This window comes from Hemiscyllium ocellatum, chromosome 1 (assembly GCF_020745735.1).
Source record: "Hemiscyllium ocellatum isolate sHemOce1 chromosome 1, sHemOce1.pat.X.cur, whole genome shotgun sequence".
Classification (NCBI taxonomy): domain Eukaryota; kingdom Metazoa; phylum Chordata; class Chondrichthyes; order Orectolobiformes; family Hemiscylliidae; genus Hemiscyllium; species Hemiscyllium ocellatum.
This window is the reverse complement of record NC_083401.1, coordinates 93,707,516-93,728,139: the sequence shown is the minus strand read 5'-3', so window position 1 is coordinate 93,728,139 and position 20,624 is coordinate 93,707,516. Positions and strand designations below refer to the sequence as shown.

The 20,624-nt window shown below is 38.3% G+C and overlaps 1 protein-coding gene across 1 annotated transcript in view; it reads right to left on the bottom strand.

The window, feature by feature from the left end:
• LOC132819200 (LON peptidase N-terminal domain and RING finger protein 1-like) overlaps positions 1 to 20,624 on the bottom strand; it is a 49,832-nt gene that overhangs the window by 18,115 nt on the left and 11,093 nt on the right. The window contains exons 4-9 of the mRNA XM_060830655.1: positions 16,906 to 17,052; positions 14,981 to 15,209; positions 14,559 to 14,652; positions 12,494 to 12,608; positions 10,708 to 10,829; positions 2,188 to 2,346 (exon numbers count right to left, since the gene is read on the bottom strand). Of these exons, the coding sequence (XP_060686638.1) occupies positions 2,188 to 2,346; positions 10,708 to 10,829; positions 12,494 to 12,608; positions 14,559 to 14,652; positions 14,981 to 15,209; positions 16,906 to 17,052 (866 nt within the window). The remainder of the gene's footprint in view (positions 1 to 2,187; positions 2,347 to 10,707; positions 10,830 to 12,493; positions 12,609 to 14,558; positions 14,653 to 14,980; positions 15,210 to 16,905; positions 17,053 to 20,624) is intronic.

Here is a 20,624-nt window from a genome sequence, read left to right as displayed (position 1 = left end):
ATAATCAATTGAGCCTATTAGTTTCTGCAACAGCATTTGATAAGGCACCTCATCAAATACACTCTAATTCCAAGTACTATACACCCTTCAAAAAAGTCTAATAAATTTGTGAAATATGATTTCCCCTTCACATAAAATACTGACTGTTTTGTTATATTGGAGATTTTATTAACTGCCTTGCTACACATTCTTCAATGATTGCTTCTCACACTTCTGCATGACATATACCAAGCTAGGTTGCTTTTAGTATACTGTCTGTCTGTCTTAAATAGAGGGATTATATGTGCTGCTTTTTAATCTAATGGAAACATGGAATCCAGGGGAAAAAAAATTGTAAAATTAATGGATCTACTTCATTAGCAACTTCATTTAAGCCTTAAGATGGAAGTCTGTCTGGACCGGGAAAACTACAAGCTCCAGTTTGCTTAGTATCTCTTCCCTCATTAATATAGTTTTAATATTCCCTTTGCCCTTCCTCTGCCTGATTTACAACAGCTATTGGAAGGTTTCCATATCCGCTATCATGAAGAAACAGGCAAATATTTTACCATTGCATCTGATATTTCCTTATTATCTACTGTTAACTTCACATTTTCACTTTCTAGACTACCAACTTTACATACTCATTTCCTTCTTAAGCACCTGTAGAAACTCTCATTATCAAGCAATTGCTTCTTCAGCCTGATTAATCTTTTAATAAATCTGTGCTTTTTATATTCTGACCCACACTGCATCTTTGCACAGTTATTTGCTTTCACTTCAAGTTTGATATTTTCCTTAACTTGATTTAACTGCAGATGGCAAGTCTTCTCTTTAAAATTTCTCATTATAATAAAAATATACTTGAGTATTCTGAAATATTGTCTTAAAATATCTGCCACTGTCTCCATTGATCTATTAAGAATTTTTAAATAATATTTTATAATCTACAGTAATAAGTTATATTTTGTGATATGACAATTCTGCAATTCTGCTGAACTTTACATTAACTTTTTTTGAAACATTGGGCCACTGCATGAACAATTTAATAGCATTATAGATTCTACGGTAATTAGATTAGATTACTTACAGTATGGAAACAGGCCATTCAGCCCAACAAGTCCACACCGACCCGCTGAAGCGCAACCCACCCATACCCCTACATTTACCCCTTATCTAACACTACGGGCAATTTAGCATGGCCAATTCACCTGACCTGCACATCTTTGGACTGTGGGAGGAACCTGGAGCACCCGGAGGAAACCCACGCAGACACGGGGAGAACGTGCAAACTCCACACACTGTCAGTCGCCTGAGGCAGGAATTGAACCCGGGTCTCTGGCGCTGTGAGGCAGCAGTGCTAACCACTGTGCCACCATGCCGCCCACAATACCAACTGATGCATCTACACTAGTAGACAAACAGGAGGCTGGAAGAACACAGCAAGCTAGACAGCATCAGGAAGTGGAGAAGTCAACATTTTGGGTACTAACCCTTCTTCAGGATCACAGGAGGGGGAGCTGCAGATATCCGTATAAGCATCGATCTTTTGTTAGCCACTAAGTATGTGTGTGACATAACAATGTTAGAATTAGTTAGGGCTTTATTCCAAAATGCTTTGCTCTAAATGACACTGAGCCAACCTCCATTCAGATTATGGGTACTATTGATTTTAAGAAAACAAAATTGTTTCACATTAGATTTGGAGACACTTGAGCCCAAACCCCCAGCAGATCAAAGATCCCTCAACCTTTCTAGCCTCATAACAGTATTAGGTATCCTCTAATTTTCGCATAATCTGGAAACTTTTATAGGCCTACGATTTCATTTCTCTCCAAAGAAGGAGTTTTCACCACCACTAGAAAAGACTATGTTCACTTAAGTGCTTTAATGTTTGTGACATTCCTTGATGAATTACATTTTTTAAATGATCATATCCTGAAATGCAAGCTTGTTTTTCTCAATCCAAGAAATGTTCATTTACAATTAAATACTGTTATAATTTGCACAGTGAAAATTTCTCACAATACTAGCTCCTTTTATTTGTAGATTTTCCTACAGAATTCTTTAGAATCAAAAATACAATCATACACAACATAACACTAAGCTTCAATTACATTATTGGCTGGTATTTTGACTTAAGATCCTGTTACAAGGGCTGATTGGAAATAACTTGAAAACACTAGTCACAATGAGTTTACAACATACCCATTATGTGCGTCACTGGTGCACATTCCAAATTGTTTTGTACCAGTCTCAATACATCTTCGAATCATAAGCCTATACCGTGGCTCAAAAATATGAAGAGGACAAGGCACAGTAGGGTACGCCATAGTGCACACAAAGATGGGAACATTTTTGGTCAAACTGGAAAAGAAAAAAGAAGTAGGACTCAATATTTCACAACGTCTTAAATTCTTTCAGATCCTTTCTTCAGAACCTACTTTCCCATGAAAGAATTTGATATTGCAACCACACTATAATTACATGAGAAAAAGTTAAAAATATCTACAAATGAAAAACTGGCAAATTCTATGAATTAACATTATAGGATCTTTATTTTCGGACAAAGTTGAATATAAATGATAATCAATACCAAAATATACTTTCATGTTTTCTCTGCTTCTAGAAGAAAACTGATTAACAACAAAACCTTAATGGACACTTGCATTTCATATGTTACAGAGATAATCAGTTGTGTCTTCATTTTCCATAGGAAAGAGATGCAATTAGGTTACAGAAGGCTTTCAGCAATATTACAGAAGGACCACCTCCTGAAATAAAACAGGAACTGCAAGGACATCAGGTATAAAACTAAATTCCTTATTCCAAATACAAGACGCGCTGTATAACTTTAATCCCATATTATACAAATCTGTTATACAATTTACACAGCTAATAATAGTGGGCAGCATGGCAGCACACTGGTTAGCACTGCTGCCTCACAGCGCCAGAGACCCGGGTTCAATTCCCGCCGCAGGCAGAAGCTTCAATTACATTATTGTCTCAGGCAGACTGCCTGCGTGGAGTTTGCACATTCTGCCCGTGTCTGCGTGGGTTTCCTCCATCCGGCTGCTCTGGTTTCCTCCCATAGTCCAAAGATGTGCTGGCTAGGTGATTTGGCCATGCTAAGTTGCCCGTACTAAACTTCCCAGAGTATTAGATGAAGGGGTACATGTAGGGGAATGGGTCTAAGTGGGTTGCTCTTCGGAGGGTCGGTGTGGCCTTGTTGGGCCGTAGGGCCTGTTTCCACACTAAGTAATCTAATGTAAACCATGCATTGAAAGGTTAATATCCCCATGCAAGTAAATATATTAAAATATAATCTGATCCCTTACTAAACTTACATTTCCATTGTCATTGACACTTCTAAACAGTCTTTGTTCACAACATAATACGACATCTGGTACATTCAAATGATTTTACAAGGAAAATGGTAAACAAGAGCAGAGCTAAACAGACTGAAGAATAAATGATAAAGAAATGTAACCTTTAATTATTCAATGACAATATGCTACAATAAATTGAACATGTTTAACCCTCACATAACAATGCTAATAAATAACCAAAAGACCTAATGACACCTGCTTTAGTTCAGTGGTAGCACTCTCGTAACAGAGAGAAAGGTGTGGGTTGAGGTCCTGTTCCAGAGACTTAAGCTCAAAGTTTAGACAGAAACTCCAGTATCGGGGGGAGCGCTGTATTCACTCATGGCACAAGGCTGAAGGTCTTGTCTTAGACATTTATTCTCTGACCACCAGCACTAAAATAGATCATTTGGTTGTTATCACATTGCTCCTATTAGAACCATTCCAACATTGATTGTACCATAAAATGCGTAAACAGAAGCAAAACATTCAAATCATCAAATCCACTCCAACATTCAATGTGATAATAGATTATCTGAATTCCTCATGGCATTTTCACCTTTTCCAAGTAACTCAATTCCACTCACTGAAAATATGTTCATCTCAGCTTTAAATATGACAATCTCTGGTTAGCTGTGGTAAAGAATTCCACAGATTCACTATCCTCAGAAAGGTTGTTCCATCTCATGTATTAATGGGTATTACTTCCTTACTCCAAATACACTCTCTTGTCCTAGAAGAAGGGGAAACAACTGCTCACACCTCCACTGTCAAGCACCTTAAAAAATTTAAAAATATATAAAGTGCTAGAGAAATTCAACTAGTCTAGCAGCATGTGTGGAGAGAAAGCAGAATTAACATTTTGGGTCCAGCGACTCTTCAGATAGAACATAGAACATAACAGTGCAGTACAATTCCTTTGGCCCTCGATGGTGTGCTGACCTGTGAAACCAATCTGATGCCCAACTAACCTACACTATTGCATTCTCATCCATATACCTAACTGTTTAAATGCTCTAATAGTTGGCGAATCTACTACTGTTGCAGGCAATGCATTCCACACATCATCTACTCCGAGTAAAGAAATTACCTCTGAAATCTGTCCTACATCTATCACCTCTCAATTTAAAGCTATGTTCCCTCGTGCTAGCCATCACCTACTGAGGAATCTATCTAACCCTCTGATGAACTTATATGTCTCAATTAAGTCACCTATCAACCTTCTACTCTCTAATGAAAACAGCCTCAAATCCCTCAGCCTTTCCACATAAGACCTTCCCGCCATACCAGGCAACATCCTAGTAAATCTCCTCCAAACCCTTTCCAAAGCTTCCACATCCTTCCAATAGTGCAGTGACTAGAACTGTCCGCAATACTCTGAATGCGGCTGCACCAAATTGAGTTCCGAACTCAATCCCTCTACCGATAAAAGCAAACACACCATATGCCTTCTTAACAACCCTATCAACGTGGGTGGCAACTTTCAGGGATCGATGTATCTGGACACAGAGGTCTCTCTGCTCACCTACATTACGAAGAATCTTATCATTAACCGTGTACTCTGTATTCCTGTTACTCCTTCCAAAATAATGGATAACCAAGAATCTAGCAAGGACAAAGAACTGAAAATAATCAATAGAAGAAATAGCACTAAAACTGATGGATCCAAACTGTAACATTTCCTGAGCCCAATAAATAACATGTAACATAAGATTTCAATATTCAGAGTTCCAGAAATAACAGATACATCCGTTTTGATTTGCCAGAATCCCTTCGTTTGTCAAACAGTTTCCAAGGATTACAAGATAACAAACATATTCTGTTATTTGAGATGAGGCTGAAAATAGGAGGTCAATTATCCTATTAGTAGTAGGCAAAATGCTAAGTCCATGCATGGAGACTTTAACCTCAAAGCTGAAGCAGAGTTAACATGGACTTTTGAAAGAGAATGGTCAGATTTGTGGAGTCAGAACAATAGGGGGGAGCAAACTTTATGACGAAGTGCATTTGAATAAACAAAGCACTGGATGAAGGGGCCATTCACAGGTTATACAAAATTAGGACTCAGGATTGGGAATAACATACCAGCAGCAACAAAGGATTGATTAACAGACAGAAAACACTTGGAATAAATGGGATATTGCAGAGTTGGAAGGTGGTAACTTGTACAAATTAAATGTGCATCACAGAAGGTTGTTGCGAAACTCAACAGGATTCAGAAAAGATTTACAAGAATGTTGCCAGCATTGGCAGGTTTGAGCTATAGGGAGAGGCTGTATAGGCTGGGGCTTTTTTTCCCTAGAGTGCCAGATGCTGAGGGGTGACCTTAAAGAGGTTTATAAAGTCATGGATGGGCAAAGATAGGGTAAATAGACATTGCCACTAGTACCCTTCCACTGACACTCATTCGTTTGGCTGAACTGGTCCTCACCCTCAACGGTTTCTCCTTCAAATCCTCCCACTTCCTCCAGACGAAAGGGGTAGCCATGGGCACCCGCACGGGCCTCAGCTACACCCGTCTCTTTGTTAGCAACGTAGAACTGTCCATCTTCTGTAGTAACACTGGCACCACTTCCCATCTCTTTCTCCGCTACATTGATGACTGCGTCAGTGCCACCTCATGCTGAGCAGTTCATCAACTTCACCAGCACATTCCACTCCGACCATCTCCATCTCCAATGATGAGCAACTCAACACTAACATTTTTTACAAACCCACGGACTCCCATAGCTACCTGGATTACACCTCTTCCCACCCTACCTCCTGTAAAATTGCTATCCCGTATTCCCAATTCCTTCGCCTCCACTGTATCTGCTCCGAGGACCAGTTCCACCACAGAACACACCAGATGGCCTCCTTCTTTAGAGACCGTAATTTCCCTTCCCACGTGGTTGAAGGTGCCCTCCAACACATCTCATCCACAGCCCGCACATCTGCCCTCAAACCCCACCCCTCCAACCGTAACAAGGACAGAACGCCCCTGGTGCTCACCTTCCACCCTACCAACCTTCGCATAAACCACATCATGCGCCGACACTTTAGCCACCTACAAACAGACCCCCCACTACCACCACAGGAATTGCAAAACCTGCGTCAACACCTCCCCTCCTCACCTCCATCCAAGGCCCCAAAGGAACCTTCCACATCCAAAGTTTCATCTGCACTTCGACAAATGTCACTTACTGTATCCATTGCTCCTGATGCTGTCTCCTCCATATTGGGGAGACTGGACACCTTCTCACAGAGCGCTTTAGTGAACATCTCCAGGACACCCGCATCAATCAACCCCACCACCTGTGGCCCAACATTTCAACTCCCCCTCCCAATCTGCTAAGAACATGCAAGTCCTGGGCCTCCTCCAACACCACTTCCTCACCACCTGACGCCTGGAGGGAGAATGCCTCATTTTCAGCCACGGAACACTTCAATCCCAGGGCATCAGTGTGGACTTCACCAGTTTCATTTCCCCTCCCCCCACCTTACCCCAGTTCCAATCTTCCACCTCAGCACCATTCTCCTGACCTGTCCTACCTGCCAATTTTCCATCCCACCTATCTGCTCCACCCTCCTCTCCGACCTATCACCGTCATCCCCACCTCCTTCCACCTATTGCACTCTTAGCTACCTTCTCCCCAGCACCATCCCCTCCCATTTATCTCCACCCCAGAGGCTCCCAGCCTCATTCCTGGTGAAGGGCACCTGCCCGAAATGTCGATTTTTCTGCTCCTCGGATGCTGTCTGACCTGCTGCGCTTTTCCAGCACCACTCTAATCTAGAGTTTGATCTCCAGCATCTGCAGTCCTCACTTTCGCCTAAATAGACAAGGTATCTACCCTAGAGTTGGGGAGACCAAAACTGGAGAGCATAGGTTTATGGTAAGAGGGGAAAAGATTTAAAAAGGACCTAAGGGGCAACTTTTTAAACAGAGTTGGCGTGTGCATGGAATGAGCTGCCAGAGGAAGTGGTAGCAACTGATACAATTGCAACATTTAAAAGACATCTGAATGGGAACATAGTAGGAAGGGTTTGGAGTGATGTGGTCAAATGCTGGCAAATGGGACTAGATTAATTCAGGATATCTGGTCAGTATGGATGAGTTGGACTGAAGGGTGTTTCCATGCTGTACATCTGTGATATTCCACATTAACTTATAAACATACAATTGACTTAAATGAGAAGACTGACAGCAACATATTCAAGGCCATTAATGATACAAAGTTAGATGGGAATACTAGTAGTGAGGATGAAAAGAAATTAAAGTATAATCTGTTCTGCTGTAACGTAGTAATTGTGTTCTCATGCAACCTCATGTTATAGAAAATTGTACAATAGAAATTTTGAGGCCTATGGGAAAAACAGGTTTAGGAGCGCACCACCAAAAATATCAGTAAAGATCAAAACAAAAATACTAGTTAGCCTAAAACAAACAATAACACAGTCTAGATAAATGTTAGTCATAAATTTATTGTATTATTTCATTAAAATATAACACTAAAGGGTTTCTGAGTTTGCTGAGTTACCATACTGTTTAAGACAGGGCTGAAGGTCATCATCGGCATCATCATTACTTTCAGGAGCAGTTGAGTGCAAGCTTATGACAAAATAAAGTATTTTGTCCAGAAGTGGACTGCTGTGGTTCATTGTTCCTTGGAGGTTGGCTTAAAAAAGGTATCTAGGTTTTGGTGCTTTACTATCTTTCTTCTTTCAAGAAGTTGTTTACAGAGTGCCAGATAAGACTTTATGCCACAAACTGTTATCCTGCTGAATTCTAGTCATTGTCATCTCAGAGCTGTAACCACTTCTCAACTTCTTCAGAATAGAAGACATAAGAGAAGTGGAAAGTTCTTGTGTTACTGCATTCTGGGCCTCATCATCTTCATCCCGAGCCTCAATTTCCCCTGCAGCAACAAGTTGTTAAAAGTCAGCTATTTGACATCCTTAGTCTCCACTTCTTCAAATCCAATTTGCTTTGCAAGAGCATCACAACGTCCTTTGATTGCTCCTCTGATTGTTCAGTGCCTTTAAAATCATGAAGAAAATCTAGGAGAAGCTTCCACAAAACTGCATGTAAGCAGTCCTTACTGACATAACTGCAGGCTTCCACAATGATATCATTTGCATTCTTAATATTAAAGCTCTTCCAAAATTGAAGAACACTTACCTCATTATCCCCCTCAGTAGCTGCAATCAGCTTCTTGAATGTCCCCCTTAAAAAATAAGCTTTAAAAGTTGCTATTGCACCCTGGCTCATGGGTTGAATGAGAGAGGTTGTGTTCAGAGGTAGAAATAGACTTTGATGTTTTCAGAAAGCTCACGTTTGGTGGGAGGACGACTTGGTGCATTGTCCAGAATGAGCAGAATCTTAAAATCCAAATGTTTTCTCCTGCAATAATTTCAAAAAACATCCTCGAAAATATCAACAATAAGTTTAGAAAAAAAATTCCCTGTCATCCAACCTCTTTTGCTTGGCCTGAAGTAGACACCCAGAGTGGCCTGAAGGTAACTTTTCAAGGCTCGCAGCTTAGCACAGTGATACACCACTGCAGGCTTAAGCTCTAGGTCTCCACTAGCATTAGCACCCAACAGTCATCTGATCCTTTGCAACGTTATAGCCTGGAGAGTGTGCTTCATTCTTGGCAATGTAGGTTCTGGATGGCATTCACTTCTGGTACAAACCGGTCTTGTCCAAATTGAAGATTTGATCTAAGGTGTAGCCATCTTCCTCAATCAATTTTTTCACCACCAAAGGAAATGACAATGCAATTCTTCATTTATACTGGCAGCTTAACTGTGTTATGAAAAGCATAGTGTTCTTAAATCAGCAAACTCACTACTGGCGCTGAAGTCAGGCACATCTGCAGGATTTTCAGTTTTTGCCCTTACGTCCTCATAAATTGATAAGGCTTTCTGTTTTACAGTGAGAAAGGTAGTTCCAGATTGCTTTTTTGATTGACCTTCTATCCACACACTTAGAAGCTGCTCCATCTCAAGTTCCTTTGTTGGTTTTCTCATTAAGTTGCTAGCACTCAGACTTGTTCCAGCAATGCAGCTTGTTTTAATCCTTTCCGCGTTTTCTCTGATGGTGCAGAGCATAGATTTCTTCATTCCTATTGCAGGAACAATATTACATGCTCTTTCATTACACTCAAAACACTTTATAACATTTAGCTTCTGTTCAAATGTTAGAGGCTGTCTTTTACGGTGACCAACTGTAATTTTATTCTCATGGATGCTCCCCTGTCGACATTCTTGCAACTTTGTTCTTCCATTTTCTTCATGGAAGATTTGTCAACGAAGGAACCTAAAATTACTAAGTGCAATACTGCACCTTTTACGAAGTCCTTCATCACAAAAAAGGGAGAGCAGACTGAGAAGATGATATTGATGTGGAATCCATTCCTCTGCACAGCACGACACCTTGAGTCGGGATGGAATCGCATCATAGCCAACAGGAGTTTGCGATTTCAAAATATTCCCCAATTCACCAATCGCATTAAAGCCAAACCATGTTGATGAAACATGCGCTATTGGAGAACAACCTGTATATAGACAAGTTGGGCAAGTGGGGAGACAGAATAGATACAGACTAAGCCTACAGCTCCCTAACTTCAGAAGAATGGAGATGATCATACTGAATTTATTGTTTTAAAGATGATTATGTAGAAAGTAGATGTTGAGAAAATGCTACCACGGTTATGGAATCTAGGATGCAGGGGACAGTTAAAAATAGTTGATAATTTAGTGCCAATACAGGAGATTATTCAAATTGTTATACATCATCAAGGGCTGCAGGGCCTATTCTGTGCTGTATTATATATTTGGCATTCTTTACCCAAGAGAATGGTGGATAATCTGTTAATGATCAAGTACCAAATTAAATATACTTACTTTTTGGATACTAAGGAAATTAAAGGCTATGGTAATACTGCATAAAACAAAAGTTCAGATAAATCAGCAATGTTCTTTGTAATGGTACAACAAGCATGAAGTTAAATGGCCTATTCTTACTGTGAACTCTTAGGCCACCATTTCTCAACAATTCCATAACTATATTTGTTTTGCTTCATTACAAATGTGTTGAAAGCGTCTTTTTTTCTTTAAAAATTGACCATGGACATCTCATCGCATCCTGATTTTTGGATATTTAAAAATCTCCTATGATAATGACATCAATAGAAATAATCCACTGACTTCTCAACAAATTTTAGTCTTAATTGATTTTATAAATATATCCTGCAGTTCACAATAAATTCGGTAATAATGATCCCCTGCTATCCTTAGGTCAATCCATGCTCAATAGGATTATCGGTTTTTCAAAATCCCATCTCTAGCAGTATGACATTTTTGATTAATAACTTACTTTGAAAGTTCTGCAGTTTCTTCATTATGAATCCTTTGCCTTTCACACAGTTCTTCAGAAAGATACCTTGCAATTATTTCTTCCAACAAATAGGTGACAGCATATTTCCTATTTTCAAGATACTGAAGAGAAAAAAACTTTTTAAAAATACTTGGTTTCTTATGTAAAGCATTCCCATCATCAAGGTAAAGATGTCAACAACCAAAGGAGTATACAATTTAAATTGGTCCATGGCTACATTACAAGTACTTCTGAGAGTTTTTTGTGGGGTTGAGGGGAGTGAAGAGAGAGAAAGAGATGCACAGGAGAGGATGGCTAAGTAATCAAATAGATTTCGCACTGTGTAAAAGAGAAATTTCATTATGTGCCACTTGAAAAATACATTTCATATTGTAGTTACAATACTGGTAGCAATTGCGGTAATGTTACTAATCTAGTAATCCAGAGGCGTAGATTAATGCCTGGAGACATTTACAATTGGGTGAACTTCAATTCAATTATCTGAAAAAACATGGAGAAAATGTGAGTCTCATTAATCAAGACGTGTGAGACAAAGTCTTGATTTCTTTCTTCCATTGCATGGATGGAACCTTGCACAGCAAGTAGAGGAACCCACCAACTGTCATTCAAAATTCTCCACAATTCCCAGGAATATTAGTTTTGCTGATTAAGCAGAACACCTGCTATCCTGCAAATTCCCAATGCTGAGCCAACAGGATTTCCCATGAAGTCCAATATCACCTTACAGAAAGAATCTAGTACACGGAACACAGTAGCACAATTCTTACCAAGCTCTGGAGTTGTACTACTGTGATGCTAAACTATATTACCAATTTGCCAGAGCTTCTTGTCGGCAATCTTGACTCACATTTTTATTAAATGTTCATTGCTGTTTAGTATCGCTGAGATCGAACTACAGAAAGCAAACTTGTCTATTTATGACATAGATAACAACTAGCTCTTAACAGGTTAAAACAGAATGTCATAAAACGCCTCCTATGAGCAGATCCCATGTGAAATGCCTGAGTAAATTCAAGTCAGCTCAATGGTTTACAAGTCCACAATACAAAAATACCAATCTTATTGAGGTGCTGAGATCAAAAACAAAACATACTGATGAAATTACAAAACAAGGGGCACATACTTTATATTGTGATGCAAAGAATTTTTTTCCAGGTAATACTGAATGTCTGGCATTTTCAATTGAGTGTTATGGAAGATAGATTACTGAAAGTATTTATAGAGGACGTAGATAAATCTTTGAAATAAAGGAGTTGAATACTCTGAAGAGGAGGCATAAAAGAGTGGAGACCTGGGATAGATCTGCCAAGATCGTATTCACTGGCATGCTCTTACTCCTCTATTTGTGATGAAGATATACTGACAGCTAGTCCTGATCTTGAAGTGCTAGATTCCATCTTACATGAGAATCTGAGCATAAGTTTTAATAACATTAATGCCAGTTTTGCTGACATCATGACAATATAGGCCTGACCAAATCAAACTACTGCATTCAGAGTTTGACATTCCAAATCATCTAATGGAGAAAACAAAAACAACTTTCATTGACCATTAGATAGAGCTTAAAAAGATCAGCTTTCTACTGTCATGAAAGGTTTAAAATAAATACCAGATCGTCAAGGGGATGTAAATTGGTGAAACTTAATAAAGAAGTTTTCTCATGTCACAATTGCATGCACAAGTCTTTTTTAATGGAACTTGTGTGTAAATATCAGATAGTGACCATTATAAAACAATAAGACAATCAGTATGGTCTACAACTTACTACTTTTAGGCTGTCTTTACAAAGTGGGCATAGTGGACTGTGGTCTAAACTTCGTTCCAAACAACATTTACAGAAGGTGTGTCCACAAGGTGTCGTGATGGGCTCCAAGAACAATCTGAAAAAAAAAGTCCTGAATTCAGAAAATTACAATATTGCAGTTGCCCCCATATTATGGAAGTAAACATATTATATCATAGACACAGAATGCAAGGATGTGTTGGGTTGCATTAAGATGATTTCAATGGCAATGGAATGGAATAAAGGAAATGGTATTATTGTGAAAACTGCACACCCAAGAGTGAAACAGAGGTAGAGATCTTCAAAATAATCAAAGATGCACAGCAGGTCAACAATAATGGATAATTTTAACTTTACTAATTTCAGTCTGTCCTGGCAGTGTGTGTTTTCTTTTAAATTCGTGATGAGGGTGTTGCTGGCTAGGCCAGCATTTATTGCCTGTACCTAACTGCTCACCACGGTGCCACCGTGCCGCCCAACAAACCCTTGTAGCTCTGTGAAATAGAGACAATAGAGACAAATAATTGACATGAGGTTTAGAGAATAATCACAGAAGTTTTTTTTATTATTTATTTATTTATATTCATATTCATTAAAGAGATGTAGACTTTGATGCTTGGACCAGTACTTCCCGGGTTGTCCTCAAGGTGGCAATGAGCTGGCTTCTTGACCTGTTGCAGTCCATTTGTGTAAATATATCTTGTTAAGGGAGAAAGTTACAGGATTTTGACCTAGTGACCACTGAAGGGTGATATATTACAAAGTGAGTGGCCTGGAGTGGAACGTGAAGGCGGTGACATTCTCTTGTGTCTACCACCCTTGACATTCTAATATGGTAGGTGCCACGGATTCAGAAGGCACTGTTTAAGCAACCATGGTGAATTGCTGCAGTGCATTTGCAGATGGTATACACTGCTGGATATATTTGTGGTGCAAATCAAGAGTGCTGCTTTTATAATAAAAGGAAGATCATAGCTGAAAGAGTTTAAGACAGTTGACTCTATGTTATTATCCTGAGGAATTCTTTGAGAGATGTGAAATAAATACTGGAGAAGCTCAGTCAATCTAGCAGCATCTTTCGAGAGAAACACTTAATATATCAGGTGCAATTATTTTTCTTCAGGAGTGAAGTATGTTCTTTAAGCAGATGACAAAGTAGGAGGAGAATTAAGTCGAACATAAAGTCATGGTGCCCAAAGCAAATGGCAAAGCGAGTGCTAATAGTAAGAGAGGAAAGATGTCTTAGAGCTGAGATGAAATGACCTCCAAAAACCACAATCATTATCCTTTGTGCAGGATATGACTCCGACCAGTGGATTGCTAGTCCAGCAAAAATACCAGTACACCAAAGAAGTCTTGTCAAAAACAAAGTTCTGGACTGCAAAATAGGACTGGACGGAAAAAGTTCAGTGAGACAAGACAGGAATTGGTTCAAATTAACATATTAAAATAATTAGTCAGTGAGTTGACCAAGTAGCTATAAGGATCTTCACAGCAGAGATGAATAGAGTACAAAAAAAGTTATAATTTAAAGGAAAAGCATGCAATGAATAAACAGCTTTAATATTAGAGTAATAGAGATGTACAGTATGGAAACAGACGCTTCGGTCCAACCCATCCATGCCGACCAGATGTCCCAACCCAATCTAGTCCCAACAGTAATATAAAAAGTGATAAAGTACACTTGGGGGGCTAAGAGAAAATTTGATAAAGGTTAGCAGGCAAAGAAACAAAATGCAAGAGCAAGGGCATCTTTAAAAAAGAAAAGATTGGGCAAAATCTGAAATAATTTTAAACTATGTTGTACAAGCCCTCTTAAAATTGCAATTCAGAAAAACTGTCTAGTCAAGTCAATCCACAGAAAAAAGCATTATTTTAAAAATAAATGTTTTAGTCTGGTGTTTACTTAATGAAGTTACCTCTCTTTTTAGTACTGATGCTGGACTTGAAATTTAGAATTATTGCGGCAAGATAGATCTCCGAGGTGCTGCAGTCTAAAAGGTTAATTCTGACATACACTTGTCATTTCAAATGAACGTTTTCCTACCTCATACAAAGAGAACACTCAAAATCTCCTGCATCTACTACATCCTTAGTTAACGTTCTCTCAAAATGTAGTGCATGGAACAGTTGTTCAGTATCTGAATAAAAGCACATTTCAAATAAGAAAAGTTAAAAATAAAATGATAGTTCACAACTAAATATTCTCAATTCAGTCACAGGAATAGATAATTTGACTACCGAAGAGGACTACTTTGACAACAAAGTGGATTTAAAAAAGCTTTGCAAACCATTCTCTTTTATAAACATTCAAGTTTTCACTTCAAAAGAAATGGTGATGGAGGTATTAATGGTGTATAAATTAGTTTTACTGGTTTCCTTAAATAATTGAAAGTTAGGCTTAGAGTTACCAAATTATCTTAAAGTGGTGATATGAACTTGCATTACAAGATTGAAACAATAACTGACCCCTCTTTTGGTGTTTAATCTTTGCATTGCCAGTTTCCTTTATTTCTTGATCGCTAAAAGGCAACTTTCTTTTCAGTAGAACTGCCTTTTCTTTGCATGAAAGCAGTGGGACTGAAGAAATCTTTTTCAAACCAACAAGGTTCTCCACCCTACGCAATAACTGAACAGATCGAGTCCAACTCAGATATGCTAATTCTCCCTCTGAGTTTTTTGGCATGTTTGATATCTGCTGATTCACAACAAAAATCTATTAGTATAAAAATGCTAAAACATTCAACATCACTTAAAGCAACTGACATCAGTAAAAATGCGTGAAAACTTCAATCTCTTCCAATCACACATTGCTCCGATCAGTTTTCACTATCTCACCGGCAGCATACAGTAATTACTCATAATACTGAATGTTAGTCACAAACAACAATGTAAGAGGAATTAGCTTTATAGCTATCTAATTCACCAAACAGCATAAAAATACTTGGGTACCATTACATTAGATTTTACTATAGCTCTTTAGGAGATTCTGTTTGGGATGTGAGTATTACTACAATGATATTGGTTAGTCAGTAATTATCCATAAAGAGTTGCCTCAAGGCCTTCAAAGTAAATCATAATTTAGAATCAACTGTAGCCCAGACGTCATGGTGGCAGATTCCCTTCTATGAAGAATTTTTTAAAAATTAATATATTAGCTTCCTTGGTAATTTTCTGTGCTAAACAATTACAAGTTCATTTTCATGTTCTGGCAGAACGTGAACTGAACCTTCGAGTTAATCCATTGGCATAACCAGTAGATCAGTACATTCAATAATGAAATAAGAACGCATTTTAAAAATTAACCTTACGTTACTTGTTAAAAACAATTATTCATGTCACTTTTTTTGATTTGTCTCATGATACAAGATGTTGTGCTTTTTGAGGTCTTTCGAAATGCATTCAGGGGTGTAAAAACTCAGATCGTGACAAATCGCATTTTGTCACTTCTTTCCAGCAAAGATGCCTGGTATTTTTACAGCTGTGGAACTTATGTCCTATTTTTCAATGTATGCTTCCACATCAATTTAGTCACCAAAACAATACATTTTGATTTCTACTGCATCGATAACCAGTTCTCATTTCAATCACATATAGTCTGTATATGAGTGACATTGGTGTGGTACTGATGCACATGAAACAATAATAGATCCTCAATATTTTAAAAAGTTGAGATATAAAAATTAATTTGTTTAAATGAAGTAAAAATATTAAGAAAGTGGCTGAATGTAATTTAGTGTCTAGTAATCTTAGGCAACAAACTTGAATGCAAATATGGTGACACTGCTGCCTCTCAGCTCCAGTGACCAGAGTTCGATTTCCACCTCAGGTGACTGTGTGGAGTTTGCACATTCTCCCAGTGTCTGCGTGGGTTTCCTCCGGGTGCTCCGGTTTCCTCCCTTAGTCCAAAGGTATGCAGGTCAGGCGAATTGACCATGCTAAATTGCCCATAGGGCTGAGGGGCGTGTAGGCTAGGTGTATTAGTCATGGGAAATATAGTGTAATAGAGTAGGAGAATAGGTCTGGGTGGGTTACTCTTTAGAAGGTCAGTGTGGAATTGTTGGGCTAAATGGCCTGTTTCCACACTATAGGGATTCGATGAAATATTGAGTTAGTCATTCGACTGCTTCATATTGTTTACTTCAATAACTTTGCTCTGTGCCAACTGAGTCAAGCTAATGGCATCAAAATTCATAACATTCAAATTATATGCTTAACAGCATGTTTGTAGTTTTATACACAAAATAGTGAACTGCAACTAAAGTATTGCATTAAGAACTAATGAGTCCTGTATTTATATACTTTAAATACTGTTTGCACAGTTGCTTAAACTGACACTAAATTAGAGCATAACAATAAAAAAAGAAAAATGAGAATATATTGCTATCACTTACCTCATCATTTATGAATTCTGAGGCATTAGATGTCTTTCGAAAACAGCCTACAGTGGTGTGTGAGTGAACTGGCAAATCTTTATTTCTAATGTGCTGCAATCCTTCTTTGATACTCTCAGGACCCGGTGACAATAAATCACACAAAATCTATACACAGTAAAAATATGATATTGCAATATTACTAAATATGTTGTGAATAATCAGTACCTTTATAAAAGGTTACATAGATTCTTAACACATCTATACACTTTGTAAAGTTTTATATATTAGTAAATTAGCTAGAAATTAAATGCCCAGAAACATGAAGCAAACAAATTACAAAACAAAAAGCTGGGTAAGTGATATCATTTCCTACAACAATTCTTACTTATGCCAATCCAGTCCTCAGCATTTAATCAATCAACAATGTGTTCTGTTTTAATAGTTGAATAGAATTTAAGATCCGTACCATAAAGAGATAATGGATGTAAGTTTGCTTGCTGAGCTGGAAGGTTAGTTTTGAGATGTTTCGTCACCATACCAGGTAACATTATCAGTGAAGCATTGGTGGGATGACCCGCTTTTTGTGTGTGTTTAGGTTTCCTTCGGTTGGTGATGTCATTTCCTGTTCTTTTTCTCAGAGGGTGGTAAATAGGATCCAAGTCAATGTGTTTGTTGATAGAGTTCCAGTTGGAGTGCCATGCTTTTAGGAATTCTCGCACGTCTGATTGTACAAACACTATTTTGGACAAACAGGCAGAAAACTAGCCACTAGAATACATGAACATCAACCAGCCACAAAACGATATGACCCACTCTCATGTATCTTTACATACAGATGAGGAAGGACACCACTTTAACTGTGACAACACATTCATCCTAGGACAAGCCAAACAGAGACACAAGCGAGGGTTCCTAGAAGCATGGCACCCCAACTAGAACTCTATCAACAAACACACTGACTTGGATTCTATTTACCACCCCCTGAGAAAAAGAACCGGAAATGACATCACCAACCCAAGGAAACCTAAACACACTAACAGAAAGCAGGCTATACCACCAGTGCTTCACTGGAAGCTTACTGACCTAGTAAGTTACCTAACATGGTGACGAAATGTCTGAAAATGAACCTTCCAGCTCAACAAGTAAACTTACATCCAGAACCTCAACCTGAGCTACAAGTCTTCTTAAAGCTCACTAAGAAAGAAAGAAATAACATAGCTCTTATTTGTCATCTTACATTAGTGGAAGGATGAAATATTTGAGGTGATACATGGAATGCAGATCAGATGACTCTTTGTCCTGAATGGAGCTGCACACAAACAGTGATGCCTCATCACATTTCTGACCCATGGACGGGCTCTGGAAGCTAGCATGAAAGTTACTCACACCAAAGAATTTTCCATCTCTGACATATTATACAGTATATGGGATACCAGTATATGGATGGGACAGATTCAGTGATGGTAATGCTGTTGAATGGCAATGAGATGAAACATCTGAAGTATTGCTGGAGCCATGCTATTTATAGTAATGGTAAATATGTTGAATTTTAATGGGGAGATGATTAGATTCTCTGATTAATCTCTATTTCTTGTACTTGTGCTGTGCATTTGGTACTTGTCAGTCCAAGCTTGAAGAGAGTATTTGGGTCTTGCTGCAGACACTAACCACTTCTATATTTGAAAAGTTGTAAGTGAATGTTGTACACTAATTGCAACTCCATTTGTTCATCATTCCACAACTATTATTGCAACATTATTACAAATAAACATAATTTTTGGCCTATAAATCAACTGTTCAACCTCTATCATAATTTGTGCAGGGAGAATAGTTTCATGAAATGGTTCATGGAGGGACAAAAAAAACATAATGCAATTTCAGTCGACGTTCAAAACTACAAGATCTACTAGTTATTGGAAATACTTCATATCATTTCTAATTCTCAAAGAATAATTACTAAATGCTGCAACAATTCTTTAAAGATTTTTAGAGAGCGTAAGAATTGCTATGATGAGCCATTAATATCATACACAATTTCTGAATAGCAGCATGGAGTTCATAGTGAACAATGTGTTCCATTGCCAAGTAGAGTTTGACCACAATGTCACAAAACATACATATGGATTCGTGCACCGACCAGGTCAAATACTAATATCCTCGTAGATCTAAATGCCATCTTATATAAAAATATCAAGCTGTTTTAAAGTTAATCACAAGAACTTCAAGTTAAATGTTCCAAACTGATTCAGTTTGGAAATGTTAAGTATTTGCAGGCTACTTAGCTATTGTAATAATGAAAAAGCAATTTGGTAGTAGTGAGCAGGTTAATCAGCAACTTCCGAGAGACATCTTTCAGGAAGACCAGTTCTGATGTAAAGTCACTGACCTGAAACAATAGCTTAAAATCTTCCGGGGTCAGAATTGCCATTCCACTCATACTTTTGCACTACAATTTACTTCCCATTTACTTTCTGGCTGAGATTTCCAATCCCCATTTCTTCAGAAATGTTGAAAGCACCCAAAAACAACTTCTGAATTACAGTCAATATCAGTGAAGAAAGTCAAATCAAGTAAAGCAGCAGTTGCCATGCCCTGATAAGAATTTAAATATCCCAAAGCTTGAGCTAGTTCTGCTTCAACTTAGTAATTTGTTTTCCTCAAAAAGTATCTATGATGATTTATTATGGTATTAAAGTTCATACAAACCTCATTGCTGACCATGTTGATAATCCCTTATTCTCTTTCTCATCAAATGCTATCCCCCCTGAAAATGCTCAACCTCCACTGACTCTACATCTGGAATTTCAAAAGCTAACAAATTTACTACCATGTTGATTGTTGTTAAAACCCACCTAGTTCACTAATGTGCTTAAAGGGAAGGAAACCTGAAATTCTTAGTCTGGCCAACTCTAGACCCTCACCAATGTGGTTGACACTCAATTGGAGATGGGCAATGAAGGCTGGCCTGGTCAGCGATGCCAGTACTCCATGACAAAACAGAGCGAGTATACAAACTCACAGCGTTGTTTTGACCAATTACAAAACAATCCGGGGAGGGTAAAATTGAAAATCAGTAGTTTAAATTTCCTATACAAGTACTGCAGATTCATTCCCATGGGAACTTCCTTAGAGTTCGAAAGCACATCAGCAATCTAAATGGAGTCAGAGGGTTCTCGCAAATTGGAATACTTGGGCAACTAATTCGGTTTCCCTCTGCTCAGATGTTGCCTGGCCTGGAAGTACTTCTAGCATTCTTTTTATTTCAAGTTCTAGCATTCACATTACATTGTTTCAGTACTTAAATGTACTACCCAAGTCTCAAAAGGTCCTTATCGAGAGGTAGTCACATGAGCAAGACTTAGCTTTTAACCACCATCTGAAATGTAACTTCTGTCTCAAACTCAAAACAGTATCATACATATTTAGATATTTTAGTAAAATGATTGTATGTCCAAATGAATAACTTATCCCACGTGATTTCAAGAATCAGCTATAGGTACTAGATAAACCAGAGACCCTGACAACATTCTGAAAATAGCACGGAAGGCTTCTACTCCAGAATTCACTGTGCCCCAAACCAACCTGTTCCAGAACAGCTACAATACTAACATGGGAATAATGGTGTTGTAATGGTTGTCAGTGGACAAGTATTCCAGAGGCACAGGCTAATGCCCTGGTTCAAATTCTACAATGTTAGCAGATAGAACTTAAATTCAATTAATAAATCTGGAACTGGA